The sequence below is a fragment of the Aricia agestis genome, chromosome 13 (assembly GCF_905147365.1).
Source record: "Aricia agestis chromosome 13, ilAriAges1.1, whole genome shotgun sequence".
Lineage (NCBI taxonomy): Eukaryota > Metazoa > Arthropoda > Insecta > Lepidoptera > Lycaenidae > Aricia > Aricia agestis.
In genome coordinates, this window is record NC_056418.1 from 9,480,610 (window position 1) to 9,506,927 (window position 26,318).

The window sequence follows — 26,318 nt, forward strand, 5'->3', positions numbered from 1 at the left end:
AGATGTAAGAGTAAATGGTGTTGTTAGTTAGTAGTTGTAGAACGTAAAGTTTATTGAATTAGATTAAGAGTAAATGGTGTTGTTAGTTAGTAGTTGTAGAACGTAAAGCGTATTGAATTAGATGTAAGAGTAAATGGTGTTGTTAGTTAGTAGTTGTAGAATGTAAAGCGTATTGAATTAGATGTAAGAGTAAATGGTGTTGTTAGTTAGTAGTTGTAGAACGTAAAGTTTATTGAATTAGATTAAGAGTAAATGGTGTTGTTAGTTAGTAGTTGTAGAATGTAAAGTGTATTGAATTAGATGTAAGAGTAAATGGTGTTATTAGTAAGTATAGCGATTAGATTTTGAAAACCTTTCTTTTTGAGTGGAAAGGGATGGCTAATAGGGGATGGTGGAGGCCATTGAGCTCCCGAACCAAAGTGAGAGGGAGCTCAGCGTAGATTAGGTGTAATTATAGTAATAAGTTGATATAAGAATTAGTTGTTAGAGTAAATGGTGTTGAGTTAGTAGCTGTAGTAAGTATTAGATGTTTGATTTGGATGTAGGAATAAATGGTGTGATTAGTATTTGTAGAACGTATAAGGTATTGAATTAGATTTAGGAGTAAATGGTGTTGTTAGTAAGTAGTTGTAGAACGTAAATTGTATTGAATTAGATTAAGAGTAAATGGTGTTGTTAGTAAGTAGTTGTAGAACGTAAATTGTATTGAATTAGATAAAGAGTAAATGGTGTTGTTAGTAAGTAGTTGTAGAACGTAAAGCGTATTGAATTAGATGTAAGAGTAAATGGTGTTGTTAGTTAGTAGTTATAGAATGTAAAGCGTATTGAATTAGATGTAAGAGTAAATGGTGTTGTTAGTAAGTAGTTGTAGAACGTAAAGCGTATTGAATTAGATGTAAGAGTAAATGGTGTTGTTAGTTAGTAGTTGTAGAACGTAAAGTGTATTGAATTAGATTAAGAGTAAATGGTGTTGTTAGTAAGTAGTTGTAGAACGTAAAGTGTATTGAATTAGATTAAGAGTAAATGGTGTTGTTAGTTAGTAGTTGTAGAACGTAAAGCGTATTGAATTAGATGTAAGAGTAAATGGTGTTGTTAGTTAGTAGTTATAGAATGTAAAGCGTATTGAATTAGATGTAAGAGTAAATGTCGTTGTTAGTAAGTAGTTGTAGAACGTAAAGCGTATTGAATTAGATGTAAGAGTAAATGGTGTTGTTAGTTAGTAGTTGTAGAATGTAAAGCGTATTGAATTAGATGTAAGAGTAAATGGTGTTGTTAGTTAGTAGTTGTAGAACGTAAAGTTTATTGAATTAGATTAAGAGTAAATGGTGTTGTTAGTTAGTAGTTGTAGAATGTAAAGTGTATTGAATTAGATGTAAGAGTAAATGGTGTTATTAGTAAGTATAGCGATTAGATTTTGAAAACCTTTCTTTTTGAGTGGAAAGGGATGGCTAATAGGGGATGGTGGAGGCCATTGAGCTCCCGAACCAAAGTGAGAGGGAGCTCAGCGTAGATTAGGTGTAATTATAGTAATAAGTTGATATAAGAATTAGTTGTTAGAGTAAATGGTGTTGAGTTAGTAGCTGTAGTAAGTATTAGATGTTTGATTTGGATGTAGGAATAAATGGTGTGATTAGTATTTGTAGAACTTATAAGGTATTGAATTAGATTTAGGAGTAAATGGTGTTGTTAGTAAGTAGTTGTAGAACGTAAAGCGTATTGAATTAGATGTAAGAGTAAATGGTGTTGTTAGTTAGTAGTTATAGAATGTAAAGCGTATTGAATTAGATGTAAGAGTAAATGGTGTTGTTAGTTAGTAGTTGTAGAACGTAAAGAGTATTGAATTAGATGTAAGAGTAAATGGTATTGTTAGTTAGTAATTGTAGAACGTAAGACTATTGAATTAGATGTAAGAGCAAATGGTGTAATTAGTTAGTATAGCAATTAGATTTTGAAAACCTTTCTTTTTGAGTGGAAAGGGATGGCTAATAGGGGATGGTGGAGGCCATTGAGCTCCCGAACCAAAGTGAGAGGGAGCTCAGCGTAGATTAGGTGTAATTATAGTTATAATTAAGTTGATACAAGAATTAGTTGTTAGAGTAAATGGTGTTGAGTTAGTAGCTGTAGTAAGTATTATATGTTTGATTTAGATGTAGGAATAAATGGTGTGATTAGTAAGTATTTGTAGAACGTATAAGGTATTTAATTAGATTAAGAGTAAATGGTGTTGTTAGTAAGTAGTTGTAGAACGTAAAGTGTATTGAATTGGATGTAAGAGTAAATGGTGTTATTAGTTAGTATAGCAATTAGATTTTGAAAACCTTTCTTTTTGAGTGGAAAGGGATGGCTAAAAGGGGATGGTGGAGGCCATTGAGCTCCCGAACCAAAGTGAGAGGGAGCTCAGCGTAGATTAGGTGTAATTATAGTAATAAGTTGATATAAGAATTAGTTGTTAGAGTAAATGGTGTTGAGTTAGTAGCTGTAGTAAGTATTAGATGTTTGATTTGGATGTAGGAATAAATGGTGTGATTAGTATTTGTAGAACGTATAAGGTATTGAATTAGATTTAGGAGTAAATGGTGTTGTTAGTAAGTAGTTGTAGAACGTAAATTGTATTGAATTAGATTAAGAGTAAATGGTGTTGTTAGTAAGTAGTTGTAGAACGTAAAGCGTATTGAATTAGATGTAAGAGTAAATGGTGTTGTTAGTTAGTAGTTATAGAATGTAAAGCGTATTGAATTAGATGTAAGAGTAAATGGTGTTGTTAGTTAGTAGTTGTAGAACGTAAAGAGTATTGAATTAGATGTAAGAGTAAATGGTATTGTTAGTTAGTAATTATAGAACGTAAGAGTATTGAATTAGATGTAAGAGCAAATGGTGTTATTAGTTAGTATAGCAATTAGATTTTGAAAACCTTTCTTTTTGAGTGGAAAGGGATGGCTAAAAGGGGATGGTGGAGGCCATTGAGCTCCCGAACCAAAGTGAGAGGGAGCTCAGCGTAGATTAGGTGTAATTATAGTAATAAGTTGATATAAGAATTAGTTGTTAGAGTAAATGGTGTTGAGTTAGTAGCTGTAGTAAGTATTAGATGTTTGATTTGGATGTAGGAATAAATGGTGTGATTAGTATTTGTAGAACGTATAAGGTATTGAATTAGATTTAGGAGTAAATGGTGTTGTTAGTAAGTAGTTGTAGAACGTAAATTGTATTGAATTAGATTAAGAGTAAATGGTGTTGTTAGTAAGTAGTTGTAGAACGTAAATTGTATTGAATTAGATTAAGAGTAAATGGTGTTGTTAGTAAGTAGTTGTAGAACGTAAAGCGTATTGAATTAGATGTAAGAGTAAATGGTGTTGTTAGTTAGTAGTTATAGAATGTAAAGCGTATTGAATTAGATGTAAGAGTAAATGGTGTTGTTAGTAAGTAGGTGTAGAACGTAAAGCGTATTGAATTAGATGTAAGAGTAAATGGTGTTGTTAGTTAGTAGTTGTAGAACGTAAAGTGTATTGAATTAGATTAAGAGTAAATGGTGTTGTTAGTAAGTAGTTGTAGAACGTAAAGTGTATTGAATTAGATTAAGAGTAAATGGTGTTGTTAGTTAGTAGTTGTAGAACGTAAAGCGTATTGAATTAGATGTAAGAGTAAATGGTGTTGTTAGTTAGTAGTTATAGAATGTAAAGCGTATTGAATTAGATGTAAGAGTAAATGTCGTTGTTAGTAAGTAGTTGTAGAACGTAAAGCGTATTGAATTAGATGTAAGAGTAAATGGTGTTGTTAGTTAGTAGTTGTAGAATGTAAAGCGTATTGAATTAGATGTAAGAGTAAATGGTGTTGTTAGTTAGTAGTTGTAGAACGTAAAGTTTATTGAATTAGATTAAGAGTAAATGGTGTTGTTAGTTAGTAGTTGTAGAATGTAAAGTGTATTGAATTAGATGTAAGAGTAAATGGTGTTATTAGTAAGTATAGCGATTAGATTTTGAAAACCTTTCTTTTTGAGTGGAAAGGGATGGCTAATAGGGGATGGTGGAGGCCATTGAGCTCCCGAACCAAAGTGAGAGGGAGCTCAGCGTAGATTAGGTGTAATTATAGTAATAAGTTGATATAAGAATTAGTTGTTAGAGTAAATGGTGTTGAGTTAGTAGCTGTAGTAAGTATTAGATGTTTGATTTGGATGTAGGAATAAATGGTGTGATTAGTATTTGTAGAACTTATAAGGTATTGAATTAGATTTAGGAGTAAATGGTGTTGTTAGTAAGTAGTTGTAGAACGTAAATTGTATTGAATTAGATTAAGAGTAAATGGTGTTGTTAGTAAGTAGTTATAGAACGTAAAGCGTATTGAATTAGATGTAAGAGTAAATGGTGTTGTTAGTAAGTAGTTGTAGAACGTAAAGCGTATTGAATTAGATGTAAGAGTAAATGGTGTTATTAGTTAGTATAGCAATTAGATTTTGAAAACCTTTCTTTTTGAGTGGAAAGGGATGGCTAAAAGGGGATGGTGGAGGCCATTGAGCTCCCGAACCAAAGTGAGAGGGAGCTCAGCGTAGATTAGGTGTAATTATAGTAATAAGTTGATATAAGAATTAGTTGTTAGAGTAAATGGTGTTGAGTTAGTAGCTGTAGTAAGTATTAGATGTTTGATTTGGATGTAGGAATAAATGGTGTGATTAGTATTTGTAGAACTTATAAGGTATTGAATTAGATTTAGGAGTAAATGGTGTTGTTAGTAAGTAGTTGTAGAACGTAAATTGTATTGAATTAGATTAAGAGTAAATGGTGTTGTTAGTAAGTAGTTGTAGAACGTAAAGCGTATTGAATTAGATGTAAGAGTAAATGGTGTTGTTAGTAAGTAGTTGTAGAACGTAAAGCGTATTGAATTAGATGTAAGAGTAAATGGTGTTATTAGTTAGTATAGCAATTAGATTTTGAAAACCTTTCTTTTTGAGTGGAAAGGGATGGCTAAAAGGGGATGGTGGAGGCCATTGAGCTCCCGAACCAAAGTGAGAGGGAGCTCAGCGTAGATTAGGTGTAATTATAGTAATAAGTTGATATAAGAATTAGTTGTTAGAGTAAATGGTGTTGAGTTAGTAGCTGTAGTAAGTATTAGATGTTTGATTTGGATGTAGGAATAAATGGTGTGATTAGTATTTGTAGAACGTATAAGGTATTGAATTAGATTTAGGAGTAAATGCTGTTGTTAGTAAGTAGTTGTAGAACGTAAATTGTATTGAATTAGATTAAGAGTAAATGGTGTTGTTAGTAAGTAGTTGTAGAACGTAAATTGTATTGAATTAGATTAAGAGTAAATGGTGTTGTTAGTAAGTAGTTGTAGAACGTAAAGCGTATTGAATTAGATGTAAGAGTAAATGGTGTTGTTAGTTAGTAGTTGTAGAACGTAAAGTGTATTGAATTAGATTAAGAGTAAATGGTGTTGTTAGTAAGTAGTTGTAGAACGTAAAGTGTATTGAATTAGATTAAGAGTAAATGGTGTTGTTAGTTAGTAGTTGTAGAACGTAAAGCGTATTGAATTAGATGTAAGAGTAAATGGTGTTGTTAGTTAGTAGTTATAGAATGTAAAGCGTATTGAATTAGATGTAAGAGTAAATGTCGTTGTTAGTAAGTAGTTGTAGAACGTAAAGCGTATTGAATTAGATGTAAGAGTAAATGGTGTTGTTAGTTAGTAGTTGTAGAATGTAAAGCGTATTGAATTAGATGTAAGAGTAAATGGTGTTGTTAGTTAGTAGTTGTAGAACGTAAAGTTTATTGAATTAGATTAAGAGTAAATGGTGTTGTTAGTTAGTAGTTGTAGAATGTAAAGTGTATTGAATTAGATGTAAGAGTAAATGGTGTTATTAGTAAGTATAGCGATTAGATTTTGAAAACCTTTCTTTTTGAGTGGAAAGGGATGGCTAATAGGGGATGGTGGAGGCCATTGAGCTCCCGAACCAAAGTGAGAGGGAGCTCAGCGTAGATTAGGTGTAATTATAGTAATAAGTTGATATAAGAATTAGTTGTTAGAGTAAATGGTGTTGAGTTAGTAGCTGTAGTAAGTATTAGATGTTTGATTTGGATGTAGGAATAAATGGTGTGATTAGTATTTGTAGAACTTATAAGGTATTGAATTAGATTTAGGAGTAAATGGTGTTGTTAGTAAGTAGTTGTAGAACGTAAAGCGTATTGAATTAGATGTAAGAGTAAATGGTGTTGTTAGTTAGTAGTTATAGAATGTAAAGCGTATTGAATTAGATGTAAGAGTAAATGGTGTTGTTAGTTAGGAGTTGTAGAACGTAAAGAGTATTGAATTAGATGTAAGAGTAAATGGTATTGTTAGTTAGTAATTGTAGAACGTAAGAGTATTGAATTAGATGTAAGAGCAAATGGTGTAATTAGTTAGTATAGCAATTAGATTTTGAAAACCTTTCTTTTTGAGTGGAAAGGGATGGCTAATAGGGGATGGTGGAGGCCATTGAGCTCCCGAACCAAAGTGAGAGGGAGCTCAGCGTAGATTAGGTGTAATTATAGTTATAAGTTGATACAAGAATTAGTTGTTAGAGTAAATGGTGTTGAGTTAGTAGCTGTAGTAAGTATTATATGTTTAATTTAGATGTAGGAATAAATGGTGTGATTAGTAAGTATTTGTAGAACGTATAAGGTATTTAATTAGATTAAGAGTAAATGGTGTTGTTAGTAAGTAGTTGTAGAACGTAAAGTGTATTGAATTGGATTAAGAGTAAATGGTGTTGTTAGTTAGTAGTTGTATAACGTAAAGCGTATTGAATTGGATTAAGAGTAAATGGTGTTGTTAGTAAGTAGTTGTAGAACGTAAAGTGTATTGAATTAGATTAAGAGTAAATGGTGTTGTTAGTTAGTAGTTGTAGAACGTAAAGCGTATTGAATTAGATGTAAGAGTAAATGGTGTTGTTAGTTAGTAGTTATAGAATGTAAAGCGTATTGAATTAGATGTAAGAGTAAATGGTGTTGTTAGTAAGTAGTTGTAGAACGTAAAGAGTATTGGATTAGATGTAAGAGTAAATGGTGTTGTTAGTAAGTAGTTGTAGAACGTAAAGAGTATTGAATTAGATGTAAGAGTAAATGGTGTTGTCAGTTAGTAGTTATAGAATGTAAAGCGTATTGAATTAGATGTAAGAGTAAATGGTGTTGTTAGTTAGTAGTTGTAGAACGTAAAGAGTATTGAATTAGATGTAAGAGTAAATGGTGTTGTTAGTTAGTAGTTATAGAATGTAAAGCGTATTGAATTAGATGTAAGAGTTAATGGTGTTGTTAGTAAGTAGTTGTAGAACGTAAAGAGTATTGAATTAGATGTAAGAGTAAATGGTGTTGTTAGTTAGTAGTTATAGAATGTAAAGCGTATTGAATTAGATGTAAGAGTTAATGGTGTTGTTAGTTAGTAGTTGCAGAACGTAAAGAGTATTGAATTAGATGTAAGAGTAAATGGCGTTGTTAGTAAGTAGTTGTATAACGTAAAGCGTATTGAATTAGATGTAAAAGTAAATGGTGTTATTAGTAAGTATAGCGGTTAGATTTTGAAAACCTTTCTTTTTGAGTGGAAAGGGATGGCTAATAGGGGATGGTGGAGGCCATTGAGCTCCCGAACCAAAGTGAGAGGGAGCTCAGCGTAGATTAGGTGTAATTATAGTTATAAGTTGATACAAGAATTAGTTGTTAGAGTAAATGGTGTTGAGTTAGTAGCTGTAGTAAGTATTAGATGTTTGATTTAGATGTAGGAATAAATGGTGAGATTAGTAAGTATTTGTAGAACGTATAAGGTATTGAATTAGATTTTGGAGTAAATGGTGTTGTTAGTTAGTAGTTGTAGAACGTAAAGCGTATTGAATTAGATGTAAGAGTAAATGGTGTTGTTAGTTAGTAGTTGTAGAACGAAAAGAGTATTGGATTAGATGTAAGAGTAAATGGTGTTATTAGTAAGTAGTTGTAGAACGTAAAGCGTATTGAATTAGATGTAAGAGTAAATGGTGTTGTTAGTAAGTAGTTGTAGAACGTAAATTGTATTGAATTAGATTAAGAGTAAATGGTGTTGTTAGTAAGTAGTTGTAGAACGTAAAGCGTATTGAATTAGATGTAAGAGTAAATGGTGTTATTAGTTAGTATAGCAATTAGATTTTGAAAACCTTTCTTTTTGAGTGGAAAGGGATGGCTAAAAGGGGATGGTGGAGGCCATTGAGCTCCCGAACCAAAGTGAGAGGGAGCTCAGCGTAGATAAGTTGTAATTATAGTTATAAGTTGATACAAGAATTAGTTGTTAGAGTAAATGGTGTTGAGTTAGTAGCTGTAGTAAGTATTAGATGTTTGATTTAGATGTAGGAATAAATGGTGTGATTAGTAAGTATTTGTAGAACGTATAAAGTATTGAATTAGATTTAAGAGCAAATGGTGTTGTTAGTAAGTAGTTGTAGAACGTAAAGCGTATTGAATTAGATGTAAGAGTAAATGGTGTTGTTAGTAAGTAGTTGTAGAACGTAAAGAGTATTCAATTAGATGTAAGAGTAAATGGTGTTGTTAGTTAGTAGTTGTAGAACGTAAAGTGTATTGAATTGGATTAAGAGTAAATGGTGTTGTTAGTTAGTAGTTGTATAACGTAAAGCGTATTGAATTGGATTAAGAGTAAATGGTGTTGTTAGTTAGTAGTTATAGAATGTAAAGCGTATTGAATTAGATGTAAGAGTAAATGGTGTTGTTAGTAAGTAGTTGTAGAACGTAAAGAGTATTGGATTAGATGTAAGAGTAAATGGTGTTGTTAGTTAGTAGTTATAGAATGTAAAGCGTATTGAATTAGATGTAAGAGTTAATGGTGTTGTTAGTTAGTAGTTGCAGAACGTAAAGAGTATTGAATTAGATGTAAGAGTAAATGGCGTTGTTAGTAAGTAGTTGTATAACGTAAAGCGTATTGAATTAGATGTAAAAGTAAATGGTGTTATTAGTAAGTATAGCGATTAGATTTTGAAAACCTTTCTTTTTGAGTGGAAAGGGATGGCTAATAGGGGATGGTGGAGGCCATTGAGCTCCCGAACCAAAGTGAGAGGGAGCTCAGCGTAGATTAGGTGTAATTATAGTTATAAGTTGATACAAGAATTAGTTGTTAGAGTAAATGGTGTTGAGTTAGTAGCTGTAGTAAGTATTAGATGTTTGATTTAGATGTAGGAATAAATGGTGTGATTAGTAAGTATTTGTAGAACGTATAAGGTATTGAATTAGATTTTGGAGTAAATGGTGTTGTTAGTTAGTAGTTGTAGAACGTAAAGCGTATTGAATTAGATGTAAGAGTAAATGGTGTTGTTAGTTAGTAGTTGTAGAACGAAAAGAGTATTGGATTAGATGTAAGAGTAAATGGTGTTATTAGTAAGTAGTTGTAGAACGTAAAGAGTATTGAATTAGATGTAATAGTAAATGGTGTTATTAGTAAGTAGTTGTAGAACGAAAAGAGTATTGGATTAGATGTAAGAGTAAATGGTGTTATTAGTAAGTAGTTGTAGAACGAAAAGAGTATTGGATTAGATGTAATAGTAAATGGTGTTATTAGTAAGTAGTTGTAGAACGAAAAGAGTATTGGATTAGATGTAAGAGTAAATGGTGTTATTAGTAAGTAGTTGTAGAACGTAAAGAGTATTAAATTAGATGTAAGAGTAAATGGTGTTATTAGTTAGTATAGCAATTAGATTTTGAAAACCTTTCATTTTGAGTGGAAAGGGATGGCTAATAGGGGATGGTGAGGCCATTGAGCTCCCGAACCAAAGTGAGAGGGAGCTCAGCGTAGATTAGGTGTAATTATAGTTATAAGTTGATACAAGAATTAGTTGTTAGAGTAAATGGTGTTGAGTTAGTAGCTGTAGAACGAAAAGCGTATTGGATTAGATGTAAGAGTAAATGGTGTTGTTAGTTTATAGTTGTAGATCGTTTATGATATTCAATTAGATGTAAGAGTAGATGGTGTTATTAGTTAGTAGTTGCAGAACGTAAAGAGTATTAAATTAGATGTAAGAGTATGGGAGCCCCCCCCCTAAAATATTGACTTTGTTTTGTTTTTCGAATTTTTTGTTATAGTGGCAACTGGCCACTATAACAAAAAATAAGACTGGCAGATATAAGTACACAATCTGTGAAAATTTCAGAAATCTAGCTATAGCGGTTCTTGAGATACTGCCTGGAGACAGACAGACATACAGGCAGACAACGAAGACCCTATTACTAAGACTTTAACCTTTGAGTACGGAACCCTAAAACGAGATTTTGTTTCTCCGTCTGTCTGTACCCTCTTTACTGAAGTCATAGATTTATTTATATACTGTCGACTGAAGTATTATAATAATTATATGTTATGACTTATGACTTTAGAGGGTCTTTTTTTATTTTTACGGTTTCTTAAAAACACTAATTTTAGAATTAAGACTAAAGGTGCCCATACACGGGACAATTTGTCGTTTCGATCGATCGTCAAGAAAATCGTCCAATCGATCTTTTGAACGTAAAATCGTTTGCGATATTGCTACACACGTACAATTTGTCGTTCGATTTTAACATCGAGGAGATAAATCGTTACGATAATTGTCCCGTGTACGGCCACCTTAAGGCATAGAAGTGATAAGCTACGGTTAAGGAAAACTGGGTACCAAATTATTAAGATTTTTTTGTGAATCTTCCAAGTGATGGGCGTGGGCGCACCCAATTACTTATATAATTTACTGAAGGTTACAACTAACATAATCCTACTAATATTATAAAGGCGAAAGTTTGTTCGGATGTATGGATGTGTGAATGTATGAATGTTTGTTACTCTTTCACGCAAAAACTACTGAACGGTATTTTAATTAAACTTTACAATAATATAGCTTATACTTACATCAGAATAACACATAGGCTACAATTTTAACCGACTTTCGAAATGGAGGAGGTGTTATGTTCGTTTTTTTATCTTCAGCGATTACTCCGCCGTTTGTAAACCGATTTCCAAATATTTAGGTGTATAGGTTACTAGATGTCCCGCGCGGCTTCGCCTGCGTAAGGACTTGTGTTATACGTACCTGACAACGGAAATATATTTAATACTTTTATACCATACATATTATATTTAAGATTTTTATTATATTATGATACACATATTTAATACACATCCATAACCTAGGAACTTTGAAAAGTTTTTGTTCCGTCGGCGGGATTCGAACCTGCGACCCCCGGCTTGAGCTACCACTGAGCCACAGAGGTCGTCAAAATAGTTCGCAGTCATTATTGATGAAATTATGACTATTTAATTTATCAGATCTCTTTAATCTTATCATTCATTCTTATAAGATTAGGTTCATTATTTGTAAGTACTTACCTATGTAATTTTACAATTTATAATAATTAAAAATTTGATAAAAAAAAATTATAAATTGTGACGCGATTAATACGCAACTCATAAGTCATAATAATATTATGTGTACATACTTGTAAACAAGTAGGGAAACACATTCTTCAGCAGGTAGAGCAGTCCACTCAATCGCAACATACCACGAAGTATAAAATCCTAAAATATTTTAATACTGTTAAAACCAGTTAAATTTTATATTACTTACTAGACGTTCCGGGCGGTTTCGCCCGCTTAAATTAGATATTTCACAGAAAAATTAGTCCACAAAAAAAAAGCCTATGATCCTTCACGTGGTCTACTTCTTATCTGATCCAATTAACAGAAAAAATGCTTTAGTAATTTGTAAGATGAGCCCTTTCAAATAAGTTCCCTCCGTTTTTCTTCACATTTTCCTCTATTTCTTCGCCCCTATTAGTCTTAGCGTGACAAAATATAGCCTTCCTCAATAACTGGGCTATCTAACACTGCCAAGGCTTATGCTATTAGGCTTAGCGTGATAAAATATATAGCCTATAGCCTTCTCGATAAATGGAGTATCGAACACTGAAAGAATATTTTTTCAAATCGGACCAGTAGTTCCTGAGATTAGCGCGTTCAAACAAACAAACAAACAAACTTTTCCGCTTTATAATATTATAGTATAGATTGGTTCTTTGATTCTACAAATTATGTAACTCGAATCCCAGTCCTCAATTTAGTAACTCCGCATAATTTCTATTTAAACATTAATTAAGATCATAGGTCAATGCTATATGTCGGAAGTTTTGTTCAGATATTCGGTTATATTCAGTTTTATCTGACCGCGGAATGTTAGAACATTCGGATTCTAAAAACAGTATTTCGATAAGACGTTCGCGACACCACGCTATGGTGACTGGTGAGGAACCGTGAACAAAAATATTATGAGTTATACAAAAATATTAGTGAAAACTAGATGACACCCGCAACTCTGTTGCGCCAAAACTCATGTATCGCGGGGGAACTGTATATTTTTCCGGGATAAAAAGTATTATATGTCCTTTCCCGGGACTCAAAGTATCTCCATGCCAAATTTCAGCAAAATCGGTTCAGCAGTTTGAGCGTGAAGAGGTAACAGACAGACACACTTTCGAATTTATAATATTAGTAAGTATAATGTATATGGATAACAAGAACAGTAATCAAAAAAGGGAAAATCTGGGCAATTAAAAAAAATGATGTTACTATCCCGTCTCTAGGAGTCTAGGGTACGATTTCATTGGCATATCAGTTGATGTAGAAGCTATGAGAGAACAAACACACATACATAGCTGTTACTAAGACCTATATTTTGACTCTACCATAGTCGAGGACATGGCATCCATTAAGTTAGGAATTTGTTAGAAAAACTTGATTCTAGGCCCGTAAAATAAATTAAAAAAAAGTAACATCCCGACCCATTCCCGACCCAAGGAAAAAAAATTTGCGCTGTCAAAATTGACATAATATGAACGTCCATTGTTTTTTTCTATACTTTTTTATCAAATTTTTCGTGTTCTGTCTGTCCAAAATATTTATAAAATATTTATATACACTTGCACCAATTTTTAACAAATATAAGCAAAAAAATATTTTATTACGTTTTGATTTCTAGCCGACCTGTGTCCGTATATTTGTTAGCAAAATAAAATTTTAACAAAAATCTGCTATCTACACAAGAAATCACCAAATTTTTAGGTGAGGAAACCCAAGTCAAAACTAAATTCTAAGGCTAATAAAAATACGCGCATATTGATAAGGAATTTCAATTAAAAACTTAAATCGTCAAAGGCATGACCTGCCTGATGAATATGTTTTGTTCACTCGGGATATCCTCCGTTATGTAAGTGTAGTCCATGAACAGAAAAGTTTGCAGTCAGGTTCCCTAGTATGTAACAGATGTAACAAAACATAGTAATAATACTTAAGGGCGACTGTTATTGTATATAATTTAGTCTCTTATATAGACGTCACGGCTAAGGTTTACAAACCTACCCCAAATTTTTTTTGGTGGACACATGGGTTGACAGTTGAGGAAGCATCTTTTGGACGCGAAAAAGCTCCCCGTACCACTTCCAGCAAAACCCCACCGTTTAGGAGGAATGCGCATTTCAAATTTTCGTAATATTGAGATAAGGTCATATTATGTTTTCTGGTGCTTACGTGTTACTTACTTACTAACTAATAGTGTTTTCAAGGCATCGTAAGGCTGTGGTAAGTCCAGTGGCGGGGCAAGACCTAAATTTGATGTGGGCAAGATATATCTTGCCAGGCCCCCTAAAATAGGTATATTATTTAGCGAGGCCCCATGATGAATCACGCAAGAGGACATCAAAACTCGTAAATCCTAAAAGAAACCTCGTAACCAAAAGGGCGCGAGCGGCGAGACACCTTAGACCGCGGGCCGTGGGCGGTCGTCCACGCCTTACGCCGCCTCTGGGTAAGGGTGAGTCCCCCACTCATCACCATCCGTTTCAGAAACTCGTACTCATTACCATCCCTTTCAGGGACCGACGATGCGTGATAGTGGGCAGCGTGTTGGCGGCGGTGGTGCTGTGCGCGCTGGTCGCCGTGCTCGTGCTCCGGCCCTGGGCTAGCGAGGAGCACCGCCGCTACCGGCGCGCCGTCGTCGCCGCTAATGGCATAGAGTGCGCTGCTATCGGACGGTGGGTACTGTTTAGGCCAGCTTTTCCCGAAGTGGGCGATAACGCCCCCTGAAGGTCTGAAGGTGTAGGGCCCAGAAAAAAAATGGGGGCGTTGTGTGGGCGCTAAAATATAATTTGTTCTTAAAGTGGGCGGTAGACAAAATAAGTTTGGGAACCTCTGGTTTAGCCCAACATTGGAGTTAGACAGTTAGTTAAGTTGCTGAAAGGCTTCTTATGCCGGCTCTTGATATAGGCGAACGCGTTGGCCAACGCGTCTGCAGACGCGTTGGCCCAATGTGTAGAACGGGCGTTCGCGCGTTGGCCGTAGGTATTTAGACGTTGGCCGACGCGTCTGCGAGCTTGCCGCGCGGGTCGGAAATGTCGGCAAAAGATCAAAGGACATTTGTCGCAAGCTTCGCGCTCCATCCACACATAGGCCGCGCGTTCAGTTCGCCCGGAGCGGCGATGAAGAGTGCACGTTTCCTTCTTGTGGCGAATTAACATCTAACTTGACGAAATGGCGAACAATATGAGTATCGAGAAAACATTTAAATTTATTGGGCCCTATGGGTCTTTACAGACGGACCACATTTCAACTGCAATCCAACCGCAAATTGCAGTTGAAGTGCAGTTTGAATGCAGTTGACACGACTGCAATAGAACTGCAAACCGAACGCGCAGTCGGATTGCAGTTGACTGCAGTCGTATGAATTTCATACCGACTGCATCCAAACTGCACTATCCCACCCACCCGCACGCTCCGCTCTCCCGCGCATGGAATCAGTAGCAGTGCAGTTTGGATGCAGTCGGTATGCGGTTCACACGACTGCACGCCAACTGCAACTGAACTGCAATCCGACTGCGCATTTGGTTTGCAGTTCTATTGCAGTCATGTCAACTGCATTCAAACTGCACTTGAACTGCAATTTGCGGTTGGATTGCAGTTGAAATGCGGTCCGTCTGTATAGACCCTATCAGAGTAAAAACTGCCTGTGGAACCAAAAATCATATCAAAAGTTGCAAAAAAAATAAGGTTATTGGACATTCTATTTTCCTCACGATGTTTTTAGGGTTCCGTACCCAACGGGTAAAAACGGGACCCTATTACTAAGACTTCAACGTCTGTCTGCATTTCTGTCTGTCCGTCTGTCTGTCTGTCCATCTGTCTGTCCGTCTGTCTGTCTCCAAGCTGTATCTCAAGAACCGCTATACTTAGCTAGATTTCTGAAATTTTCACAGAGTATGTACTATATCTGTTGTCGCTATAACAACAAAATATACTAAAAACAAAATAAATTAAATATTTAATAAATAATAAATACTTATATATTATTAATTATTAATCATGATAATTATAATAAGTAATAATTTTTATATATAATAAATAATAAGTAATAAAAAAAAATATTTTAATATTATAAAATATGTAAAAGTGAGTTTATTTCTTTGTTTGTTACGTTTTCTCGCCTTTTACTTATTTATTTCGAGATTACCCTTTAAAAACTTTTTCTTGTCCACATTTACAAAGTAATTATATGCTGTGAATAAATATACAGCTGCAGCTGTTAGCGACTCAACATCCATTTTGAATCCGTCCGCACATTGGCGCGATCCAAAGCATACTGAACGACCTTCCTATGTGTGGATTACTCACAAACGCCGTTGCAAGCGCACTGCCAACGCGTCTGCAGACGCGTTGGCCAACGCGTTCGCCTATGTCGAGAGCCGCCATTAGAGACGAACGGTACTTGTTGACGGCACGCGTCGAGTGTCGACGGCAGTCGGCGGCACGCGACAAGTGCCGTTCGTCTGTAAGCCCTCTTAGCATGGCCACCACAGAAATATCCATTTCTGTGATGGCCACAGTAGAAAAACTGACAGATTTAAGGCGACAGATTTCCTTTGCCAATCCACTTTGTTTCCTCATTCCTACGAAGAAAGCATTTCAAGGGTGGCCGTACAAACAAAATATCTGTCCACGGATGTGACGTAGGCCGTCAGCGAACATGCTCTACATTGTAGATAACGCACAACTTTTCTCGATATAATGCGGATCATTTTCTTATTGAATCTACAGACTTCAATATCTCTATAATTGTAAAGTTACAATTATATTCAGTTGCGCTAACCAGTAACAATAATCACGACAAGGTCTGTAGATTGTTGTTGTAACTATACTTATAGTAATCTGGTAGAAGTAGGTGCTAGCACTACCCGAAAATCTCTTCGCAAACGTGCGGCTAAGTCTAAATTAGATTGCCAGTCCTCCCAGGGTTTTTCATCTTGCCAAACTGTTTAATGGTTTTGCGGCATTTCTTAGACTTAAAATTATTGTGATAATAGATTAAGATATTGCTAAGTCTGCATACTCAATTGTAGAAACTCCTTGATTCATTTAAACGTCGTCATATATTGTTTAGAGATGGTTCTCCCTGACCTCCATCTTCTATGCCCCTGACACCGAGCGGTATCCGTGACAATGCGCGGTATCGTCCATTCTGTTATTATCTATTCTATGACTCGCATCAGTGGACAACCCTTCAACGCTGTTGCGGTCAAACAGACCCATGCTGCTTTGAATTGAATTTCTGATTTTGGCATGTTTAAAGTAGAATTTTATTGACATGCTTTGATGACTTGATATTTATTTAATGTTTCTACTATCTTATTTGTTAAAATCATAAAATGTAACCTAAAACTTGTACTCATTCTACGTTTGTGTGGATTATCTATGAGCGTATTTGTGTAGCATTGTCAACAAATTATTACAAACTAAGTATTTGCCGACTCAGTTAATGCGATAAAGATAAGTAAATAATTCTAGATACCTACACTTAGCACGTTTACTTTAATGTGGGATCCTGATACCATAGTAAAAAAAGTCTGGCACCCGGGAACTGCCGCGGTAAAGCTATTGCGTAGCATTTTTTGCCAACTGATTCCATTATAATTAGCATTAGTCTAGTAACACGCACACAAACACCGTGCCGAAGTCTGGCAACGCAGCCGCACCGCTGTGCCGGTCGGAGTGCGGTGTGTTAGATTTTTCGTTACGGAATTTCTTGATTCGGTCGCCGCGCTCCAAGCCCACGATAAAAGCTATGCAATAGTATGTATCTGTAGGCCTACTACAAAACCGTTTTGAGACTCAAACAATCGGACGAGAATGCCGCGTCCTGCTCTAACAACGTCATTTCACGTTTGTTAGAGTAGGACGCAACATTCTCGTCCGATTGTTTGAGTCTCAAAACCGTTTCGTGGTACCCTGTATCTTGATTCTTTTTCAGCAGCAACTCAGCGGTAATGCTGTCGTTTTTATTTTAGCGGCATACTAGAGAAGGGGGGCTCCGCCGTCGATGCTGCTATAGCGACGCTGTTCTGCGAGGGCGTAGGATGCGCCCAGTGCATAGGCCTCGGGGGTGGCTTCCTGGCCACCGTGTACGATGCCTCTATACGGCAAGTTCGGGTGCTCAACGCGCGCGAGCGGGCGCCCGCAGCCGCGTACGCAGAATTGTACCAGAACGCCTCGTCTACCGTTGGAGGGCTGGCGGTGGCGGTGCCGGGCGAGCTGCGAGGCTACGGCGCATTACACGAGTAAGAGAGTTTCCGTATTAAGGACTGAAAAAATAAACGATATAAATACACTATTTTGCATTACAGCAATTGGCTGGTTATTAATTACTTTTAAATCTCGCAACACGGCAGGGTTTCTTATTTCCCTGTCAATTTATCTATTTTAACTTTTACGTATGGGCAATCTCATAACGCTGGGGCACTTGCCCGCCCCCAATCACAAAAAAAATTGTACTGATAGACTTGAAGAGTTTATTTGTTTAAACGCGCAAATCTCACAAACCAATGGAGCGATTTTATTTGGCCCATATTTATTAGATTATTAGACTACGTGATAGGACATTACATAGAACGTTCGTACGTACGTCGTTTGCCCCCTATTTTATATAAAAAATACGCTAGTGCTTTGTTATACAGGTGACAACCATGTCCACAGGAAGTTCGGGCACCTGGAGTGGCGGGAAATAGTGAAGCCCACGGCGGAACTCTGCCGGAAGGGCCACCGCGTCAGCGAATACCAGGGCCGCGTCCTCGACTCGTACAGCAACGTCATCCACGAGCAGCCTTCAATGAGGTACGTAATTTAAATTCGAGAGATCAGAGTGAAAGCAGTAGTGGCGTTAGGGGAGTTTTAAGTCCGGATTGACAATGACTGCGACATTTCCGAAGTGATAAGTATTAAGTACTGTATATTATGTGTTTAAGTGAATTAATAAAAATCAATTTTCAGAGAGCTGTACGTCAATCCAGAAACCGGGGAGGTGTACAAAGAAGGAGACTTAATCAAAGACCCGTTGTTCGCGCAAACCCTGGACCGTATAGCGGAGGAGGGCCCGGAGGCGATTCACAACGGATCCATGACGGCCTCGCTGGCCCGAGATATACAAGGCTTCGGGGGTATCGTCACAGAGGACGATCTCAGGAATTACCAGTGAGTACATTGTGAATAGAACCTTGCAAATTAAATTTCAAAATAACTTTTTAAGGGCCTGTTTCACCACTTCCTAATAAGTGCCGGATAGGCTATCCATAATAATTTATATGATACATAAATTATGGAGTATCAGCTGTCAGATAAGTTGTGTTCAATATCAGGTGGTTTTTTTATATTGTACTGTACCGAATTACTGTACGATCTCCGTCATTTGCCTTTAAACCGATTACTCTGATAGTATAAATTGTCGTCCATATTTATATCCCTGTTTTATTTAACGAATATCCAACATTTTTAAATGACGTTGGACGATATTCACAAATAATTTAATCTTTTAGCGTAGAATGGCAGGATCCAATAACGGTAGAGTTGTCGCCGGAGCGCACCCTGTACACCGTACCGTTGCCGGGCTCGGGTTCGGTTCTGGCCTACATCCTCAACATCCTTAAAGGCTGGGTGGGGACCGGCACCGACGTGGAGGCCTACAGCGGCCTCTACTGGCATCGCATCATGGAGACGTTCAAGTACGCGTACGCCAAACGTACGGGTCTGGGAGACCCCACACGAGTTCACTCGCCGATTAATATACGTGAGGTAATTTAGTGTTAAAAATACTTATATCATACAATACTTCTTTAAGCCTTATTTTTCCCCTTGAGGGAAAAGAGGGATGTATGTAAATTGTAATAAAGAACAGTCTATCTGTCGGTCTGTGTATTTTTCGTGGCATCGTATCCTGCAAACGGGCGGATCGATTTTCGGTCTAGTTTTTTATTCTCATAAATCTTTGTCTACCGAAAATCAATAATGTTAGCCTAATTTTAGTGTTTCGCAGGTAACGTATTAAACAGTCAAAGTTATGTAGAGTTTATATTGTTAACACTGTATGTATATATAGGTGTTTACCATAACATTCGTAACTAATTTAGTTTATACAGCTTCCTTACGGCTGCGAAATTATTGCTTAAATCTTACTGTGTAATGCTGTGATTTGTGAAACAGTTAATTGCTTGACAAAAGCAAAGCAAGTTAAGATGCTATGAATTAGGTATTTACTCGACTTACGAGTTACGACCGCTATATTAGAGTGCCAAGAAAATCTTATCAAATATCCTTACACCGTTTTATGGTATTTTTTATTGTTTTCACGGTAAATAATGTTTTTATCATAGATAGTCGTGTTGCTTATTATTATTACATTGTTCGTTGCAATTTACTGCTCCTGCAGGGCTAGCATGACAACAGTAGACATGGGAAAGAATCGACATACTGACAGATTTTATCGACAAATTGGCGGATTTCCATTGTCTAACTGTCACTTTGTTTATTCTCCCGTAGAAAGAAACCATATTTTCTATAGTGACCATGCTACGCCTGCTGGATATGAGCTGGTTTCTAAGCAGCGACTTAAGAAGACATAGCTTTAGTTTTAATTTCACAATTTTTTGAGTATTATGTATATTGTATGTATTATTATACTTGGATGACGTTATTGTAAAGCTATCCCTCTAATACTAATAAGTACTTAATACAATATGAGCAAACGAAGCGTCAGGCAGAGTCTAGTATTCTACGTTTGTGTTTTTCAAATGACGCGACCGATGCTGCGAAGGTAACCCTTTGCTTTTTTATCATGCATGAATGTTTATGAATATATATAGGTATGTATACTTTTGTAAAAATTCTCTTACTTCATAGTTTTTTTTACTGAAACATTCTCAAGTCTCGACTAACTGGCGACCCTCCCACAGAAGCTTCGCGACCCACAGGTTGAAAATCACTGCTCTACATTTTTGGAATTTGTTTATTTTAGGATTAAAATAAGGTGTACATTTCAGTTACAAAGCAACCTGACATCGGAGTCCTGGGCGCTGCCGTACCGTAGTCTGATCGACGACACGCGTACGTACAACGACTGGCGTCACTACGGCGCGCTGTTCGAGGGCGCGGACGACCACGGCACCGCCCAAGTGTCGGTGGTGGCGCCCGACGGCAGCGCCGTGTCTGCAATCTGCATTTGCAGTGATGTATTATAGTGGAATAAAAATTGAGAGTATCTCAAAGTTGTTGGGAAGCGTATTGAATTGACATTTAAAAGATCCAAATTTGCACCCAATAAAGGTTCATATCTAGATTATACACGTTTAGGTTCGGTAGGTGCTATTTAATTTTAGTATATAACAACAGATGGCGCTTTTAAAGTAAAATGTATATAATTCTTTTTCACAAATATTGACTATCGAATTAATTACTTAAAATTGCTATGTGAGACAATTTTATGGGTAATTCAAACGAAAATCGCCATCAGCTGAATATTTGCAGGTGGAAATGTCGTATACGCGACACCCTAGGATACATTGAGCGCGAAATAAGGCTATATTGGTTATAGCTTATATCGCTGGCCGACGGGCTTTCCACCCGCATATTAACGACTGACGGCGGTCTTTATTATTAAAAAGGTATCAACATTCACCTGTATAAATTTTGTACGGTATGAAATTACTTTATATTTTAATTTTTTTAACATAGTTCAGTAACGCGACTGACGTTGAATCCCTTGTCTGCGATACGGCTGACGGTGCATTTTTGGTTAAGCATGACCTCAATAATCATCCATAAAATTTTCATTCGGTATAAAATCACTTTTCGCAATTATTTTTTTTACAACTTTGAAATACTCTCAGTTAACATCCCACCACGCGTGCGGCGACTGACGCTGATTATATTGATTGATAAATATTAAGCTACCACTGGACAAAAATTTGGTCGGTATGAAATAACTTAGCAAACGATAGCACTACCTCCCCTACTATTAGGGAGATCGCAGACGGCACACTTTTTGTGTGATCGAGTCTGCGGTGCACATACAGATTACAGTCTGCATGGCCGCGCAAGAAAAGTTAATTTAAATTACGGAATTTAATATGAACTGTCCCTTCAGTAATCTTTCCGATATTATAGGATTATACCCAAGATGTACCCAACATTTTCTATTTTTTCTTCGCGATCTCTGCACGATTTCCATAGCGTCTACATCCCTACAGTTCAGTGGACAGAATGATCGAAGATGAGCGTCGTGTGCGTTTAGTCAAAAAAGTCCGCGCACAACTTTATGCGCGCCATGACGATTTTGTGCGCCGCAGACTCGATCACACAAAAAGTGTGCCGTCTACGATCTCCCTAAACCCGGACACGCACTAGCGGCCAGGTCGCGGCGGCCATCGAGATAGATACCTTAGTATGAAACCGCCATGGACGACGCGCACCTGGCCGCAACGCGACCAGCGGCCACACCATACTTTCGATGGCCGCCGCGGCCTAGCCGCCGCGGCTTGGCCGCTAGTGCGCGCCCGGGCTAAGGGCGGCAAAATTACAGTGGTCTATACTCATCCTACTATCCTACCTCCTACTAATCCTACTCCCTACTAATATTATAAAGGCGAAAGTTTGTTTGGATGTGTGGATGTATGGACGTTTGTTACTCGTTCACGCAAAAACTACTGAACGGATTTTAATGAAACTTTACAATAATATAGCTTATACATCAGAATAACACATAGGCTACAATTTTAACCGACTTTCAAAATGGGGGAGGTGCTCAGAACAGGAAAATAAGGGCAGGTGTTATGTTCGTTTTTTTATGTTCAACGATTACTCCGCCGTTTGTTAACCGAATTTCAAAATTTTTCTTTTGGTATATAGAGAATCATCCCAATTTGGTATTACATTCATAAAAGTGGTGATCTAATAAAGGATCCATAAGTAATCGAGGGAACTCCTCAAAATTTATAGGGATATGTGTGGTGACTTCGGTTTAGTGAAAAATATTCTAAACATATTATGCTACCAACAAGTAATGTTTTGCACCGAGGTATACCTGGTATACCGTGGTTCGGAAGGTGCTGAGAAAACTCCTGATTCTTTATAGATACACGTTTGGGAGTGTCGGCGTTGTTTTAAGAACGGAAAGCATATTATGCTACTATGCAAATTACATTCATCATCATCATCACTTTCCCATAAGCTATTTTTTATGGGAAAATGTACGGTTTCCGTAAAATTCCTAAATTACGCGGGCGAAGCCGCGCGGGAAATCTTGTAAAAATATAAATCCGCCCCTGTACAGCTGTCATGTAGCTCAGCCGTATCCTTGTAATTAAACTTGCTTAGAAGCATTATTTATTATTATAACGTTAAACTTAGATGTATTAGGGCCTGTTTCACCACTTCCGGTGCCGGGTAGGCTTATTTGACTGATTCTCCATACTCTATCTGTCAAGTTAAGTGGTAGATAGCCTTTTCAGGAAGTGATGTAACAAGCCCTTAGTCTAATATTATTTTCAATTGTATCTGAATTCGCGCTAATGTGTATACTAAATAATTTGAGCGATATGCATGAAGATATTCTGCTGCATATACTTATTTTCATATAACATAATATTTACATCAATATATTTTGTTTAGGTGGTAATGCAGACCCTGTATGAGAAGGAGGAGTACTCGCCTGTGATACGGCGGCCGCGTCTGCACCACCAACTCGTGCCGATGCACATCGAGCACGAAGCCAATGTCGATCCGGTAAGTTACACCTTTTTAGGGTTCCGTAGCCAAATGGCAAAAAACGGAACCCTAATAGGTTCGTCATGTCTATCTGTCCGTCCGTATGTCACAGCCACTTTTCTCTGAAACTAGAACTATACTATTGAAACTTGGTAAGTAGATGTAGTCTGTGAACCGCATTAAGATTTTGATACAAACATGGAAAAATTAATAAAAATTTTAGGGGTCCCCATAGGAACAACTGAAACAAAAAAACATTTTTTTCATGTAACCTATGCGTGTGGGGTATGTATCTTCAAAAATCATATTGAGTTTTCCAATATCATTTTTTTCTAATCTGAATAGTTTGTGAGAGAGACTCTTCCAAAGTGGTAAAATGTGTGCCGAATACCCCCCCCCCCCTATAACTTGACTAAAGTCATGATAATTCTAACAAAAATATATGATGTACATTACTATAAAAACTACCAACGAAAATTGGTTTGAACGAGATCGAGCAAGTGGTTTTTATACGTCATGTCATAACTTTTATTAAAATCAACTGATATATAAAAATAAATCAAAAACCTTTTAATTTCATAGACATAAACCTTATTGCTGCTGCGGAACCCTTCATGGGCGAGTCCAACTCGTTTTTTCTTCTTTAATATATTTATTATATTAAAAATATTTCTGTATCTACAAGTATTAGTAATGAGAAATTAACGTCAAGAAATTATTTTCTACGATCGGGTTTGATCAAGCTCACCAGCTTTGTCAGCCGGATTGCCGTTGTATGGTTATTAGTAGTGACCGACCGAACTTACGGTTTCGGTTTCGGCCAGTTTCGACCAAAAAATCTAGTTTCGGCCTTAGTTTCGGTTTCGGAAAAAACATAGCCTAAACTTTCGGCCCTGCCGAAACTCATGCGTCGTTCAGTAAACTTCGCAGTTAACTCGTGCTTGATTGTCAGCGAGGCTCCGGCTCATCTTGCGAGATTTATCTAGTAAATCATCTCGCCACACTACGCTTTTTATTTAAATATTTAAAATATATGGACACGCAATCTCTTAGACCCTACTACCCTGCTAGAATCTTATCTAGCCCACTTCCCCGTACGCTTCACTCATGCGGCCCTCAATATATTTTTCAAGTTTAGTGGCAAAACGCCTTCTGGAGCAAAAAAAATGTACGTCAACTGCAAGTTTGCTTAGTAATTTAGTTTTGAACTTCGACCGCGGTCGCGTCCATGTTTCCCATAAAAATAATACACTGCAACTGAATATGTTTTCAGTAGTAGGTACGTTGTTAATGTCTAAGGGAGAATTTCACCAATCACACAACTTCGTTTTATAAAACTTAGTTCTCATTGAACGCGTTCCTACGGGGATGTAAATCTCGTTTTGTTTCAAATGAAATTCATAATCTTCTTTTAATCACTATTTACGACGACGACGACGAATAAATCTAATTTTATGTGACGTCACGCGATGATTTTACATTGTTTTATCTTTTTGGAGCCTTGTCGCTGTTTTATTAATAAAAAAATTGTTAACAAAATAGCAAGAAACGATAAATAAACTAACCAAACGCATCTGTGAACACTGTCATCTTAACTATTTTTTCGTCTATGTTTTTCGATCTATCATGACACTACACTGACAGGACTTCAATGTGTTTTATGAAGTTAAAACTCGAGTTTTAACTTCATAAAACACATTGAAGTCCTTATTGGGCGTTCAGAAGATAAAAATCGGATTGCCTGTGAACGAGTTTAGTTTATGTTGGTGAAATGCAATTGAGTGTTATTTAATTAAATTGTGTTTATGTGTTTAAGACCGGTTTAGTGTGAGCTAAGCGCGTTTAATTTCTTTGGTGAAATAGCACCTACTTGGAATCGTATAAAAAACGGAATATAGTACAAAAAAGTTTCTAGGGAACATATTCGAGTCTAAGATTAATAATTTTTATTATAATAAATGTCGCAAAAAGTAAAAAATTCAATGTGGTTAGTTTAAAAAGTTGTAATTTATGTAAAAATCAATCAGTACCGTAATTTTAAATGTTTTATCAAGTTTCGGTTTCGGTTTCGGCCGAAACTGAGTACCTATGGCCGAAAGTTCGGTTTCGGTTTCGGCTGAAAAATCTGTGTGCTGTAATATTATTAATATGTTTATAGGGCATACTACTGCGACTTATACCTCGCGAGCGTCTAAATATATTTTTTTCAATACAAAAACAGCGCTGTCATTATTTTTTTTTCGTGTAAAAAAGGCTTAGACTGGGTTGCACCAGAGGCCTGGGTAAAGTTAAAGTTAAATATGGCGTCCAAACACCCCATATTCTCATATGACATCTGTCAATTTTCCGGTTCTAGTTAAGGTTAAAGTTGAAGTTAGTTGGTGCAACCCAGTCTTACTGGATTGCACCAACTAACTTTAACTGTAACTTTAACTTTAACTTTGAATACAATGCAAAATGTCAAATCTTTAAAAATGGACGCCATCAAGACGCTATATTTAACTATAACCATAGAGCTCGACAAGGTTTTAAATGCATGTGGCGAAAAAAGGAACTAACGCTGTCATCATACAAAAACCGCAATTTTTGACAGTTCTCCTTTACCAGCAGCGCCCTCGCCCACGCCCATGTATAACCTTGTTGGATCAGCTGTCATCTGTCAACTCTCCGGGCAAAGTTAAGGGTAAAGTTAAAGTTAAAGTTAAATTTACCTTAACTATGACTATAACTTTAACTTTACCCACGCCTCTGGTGCAACCCAGTCTTAGACGTAAACTCTTATTTCGACCGTGTAATATTGTAGGTAATACAGTGTCATGATGTCATCGTGGTATTAACTGACTTATTTACTGTTTTACAGGAGTTGCTGAAGTCTCTCCAAGCGCGTGGGCACGAGACGACCCAGCTGGGTCCCACGGCTGGGTTCGCTGCCATCGTGGGCACCTTACGAGGTCCCGACGGCTTCTGGCAGACCCAGACAGACCCGCGCCGCGTCAGCATCGACGGACTATGATCGTAGATGTAACTTATTATAAATTATACCAGTGTAAGGGTCAATTCAAACTTTGACGAGACGGCGCACAATACTTAGGTATGCCTTGAAACGCAACAGGCAGCTAAGAGCGTTTGTCTCATGTTTAAAAGGCATATTTTGTTTCTAAATCGTCTCGTCTCAATGTCAATTGATCTAAGCTTGTGTTCTTTCAAGATTTTCTTTGTGGCTGCTA

General features: G+C 36.7%; 1 protein-coding gene across 1 annotated transcript; it reads left to right on the forward strand.

The window, feature by feature from the left end:
• The first annotated feature begins 13,157 nt into the window (after positions 1-13,157).
• LOC121733330 (scoloptoxin SSD14-like) lies at positions 13,158-26,104 on the forward strand. The gene is made up of 9 exons (XM_042123547.1): positions 13,158-13,222; positions 13,887-14,045; positions 17,349-17,618; positions 18,034-18,171; positions 18,328-18,528; positions 18,870-19,125; positions 20,370-20,558; positions 22,996-23,109; positions 25,952-26,104. The coding sequence occupies exons 1-9, from the start codon at positions 13,173-13,175 to the stop codon at positions 26,102-26,104; spliced, it is 1,530 nt and encodes a 509-aa protein (XP_041979481.1). The 5' UTR covers positions 13,158-13,172.
• Positions 26,105-26,318: the final 214 nt, after the last annotated feature.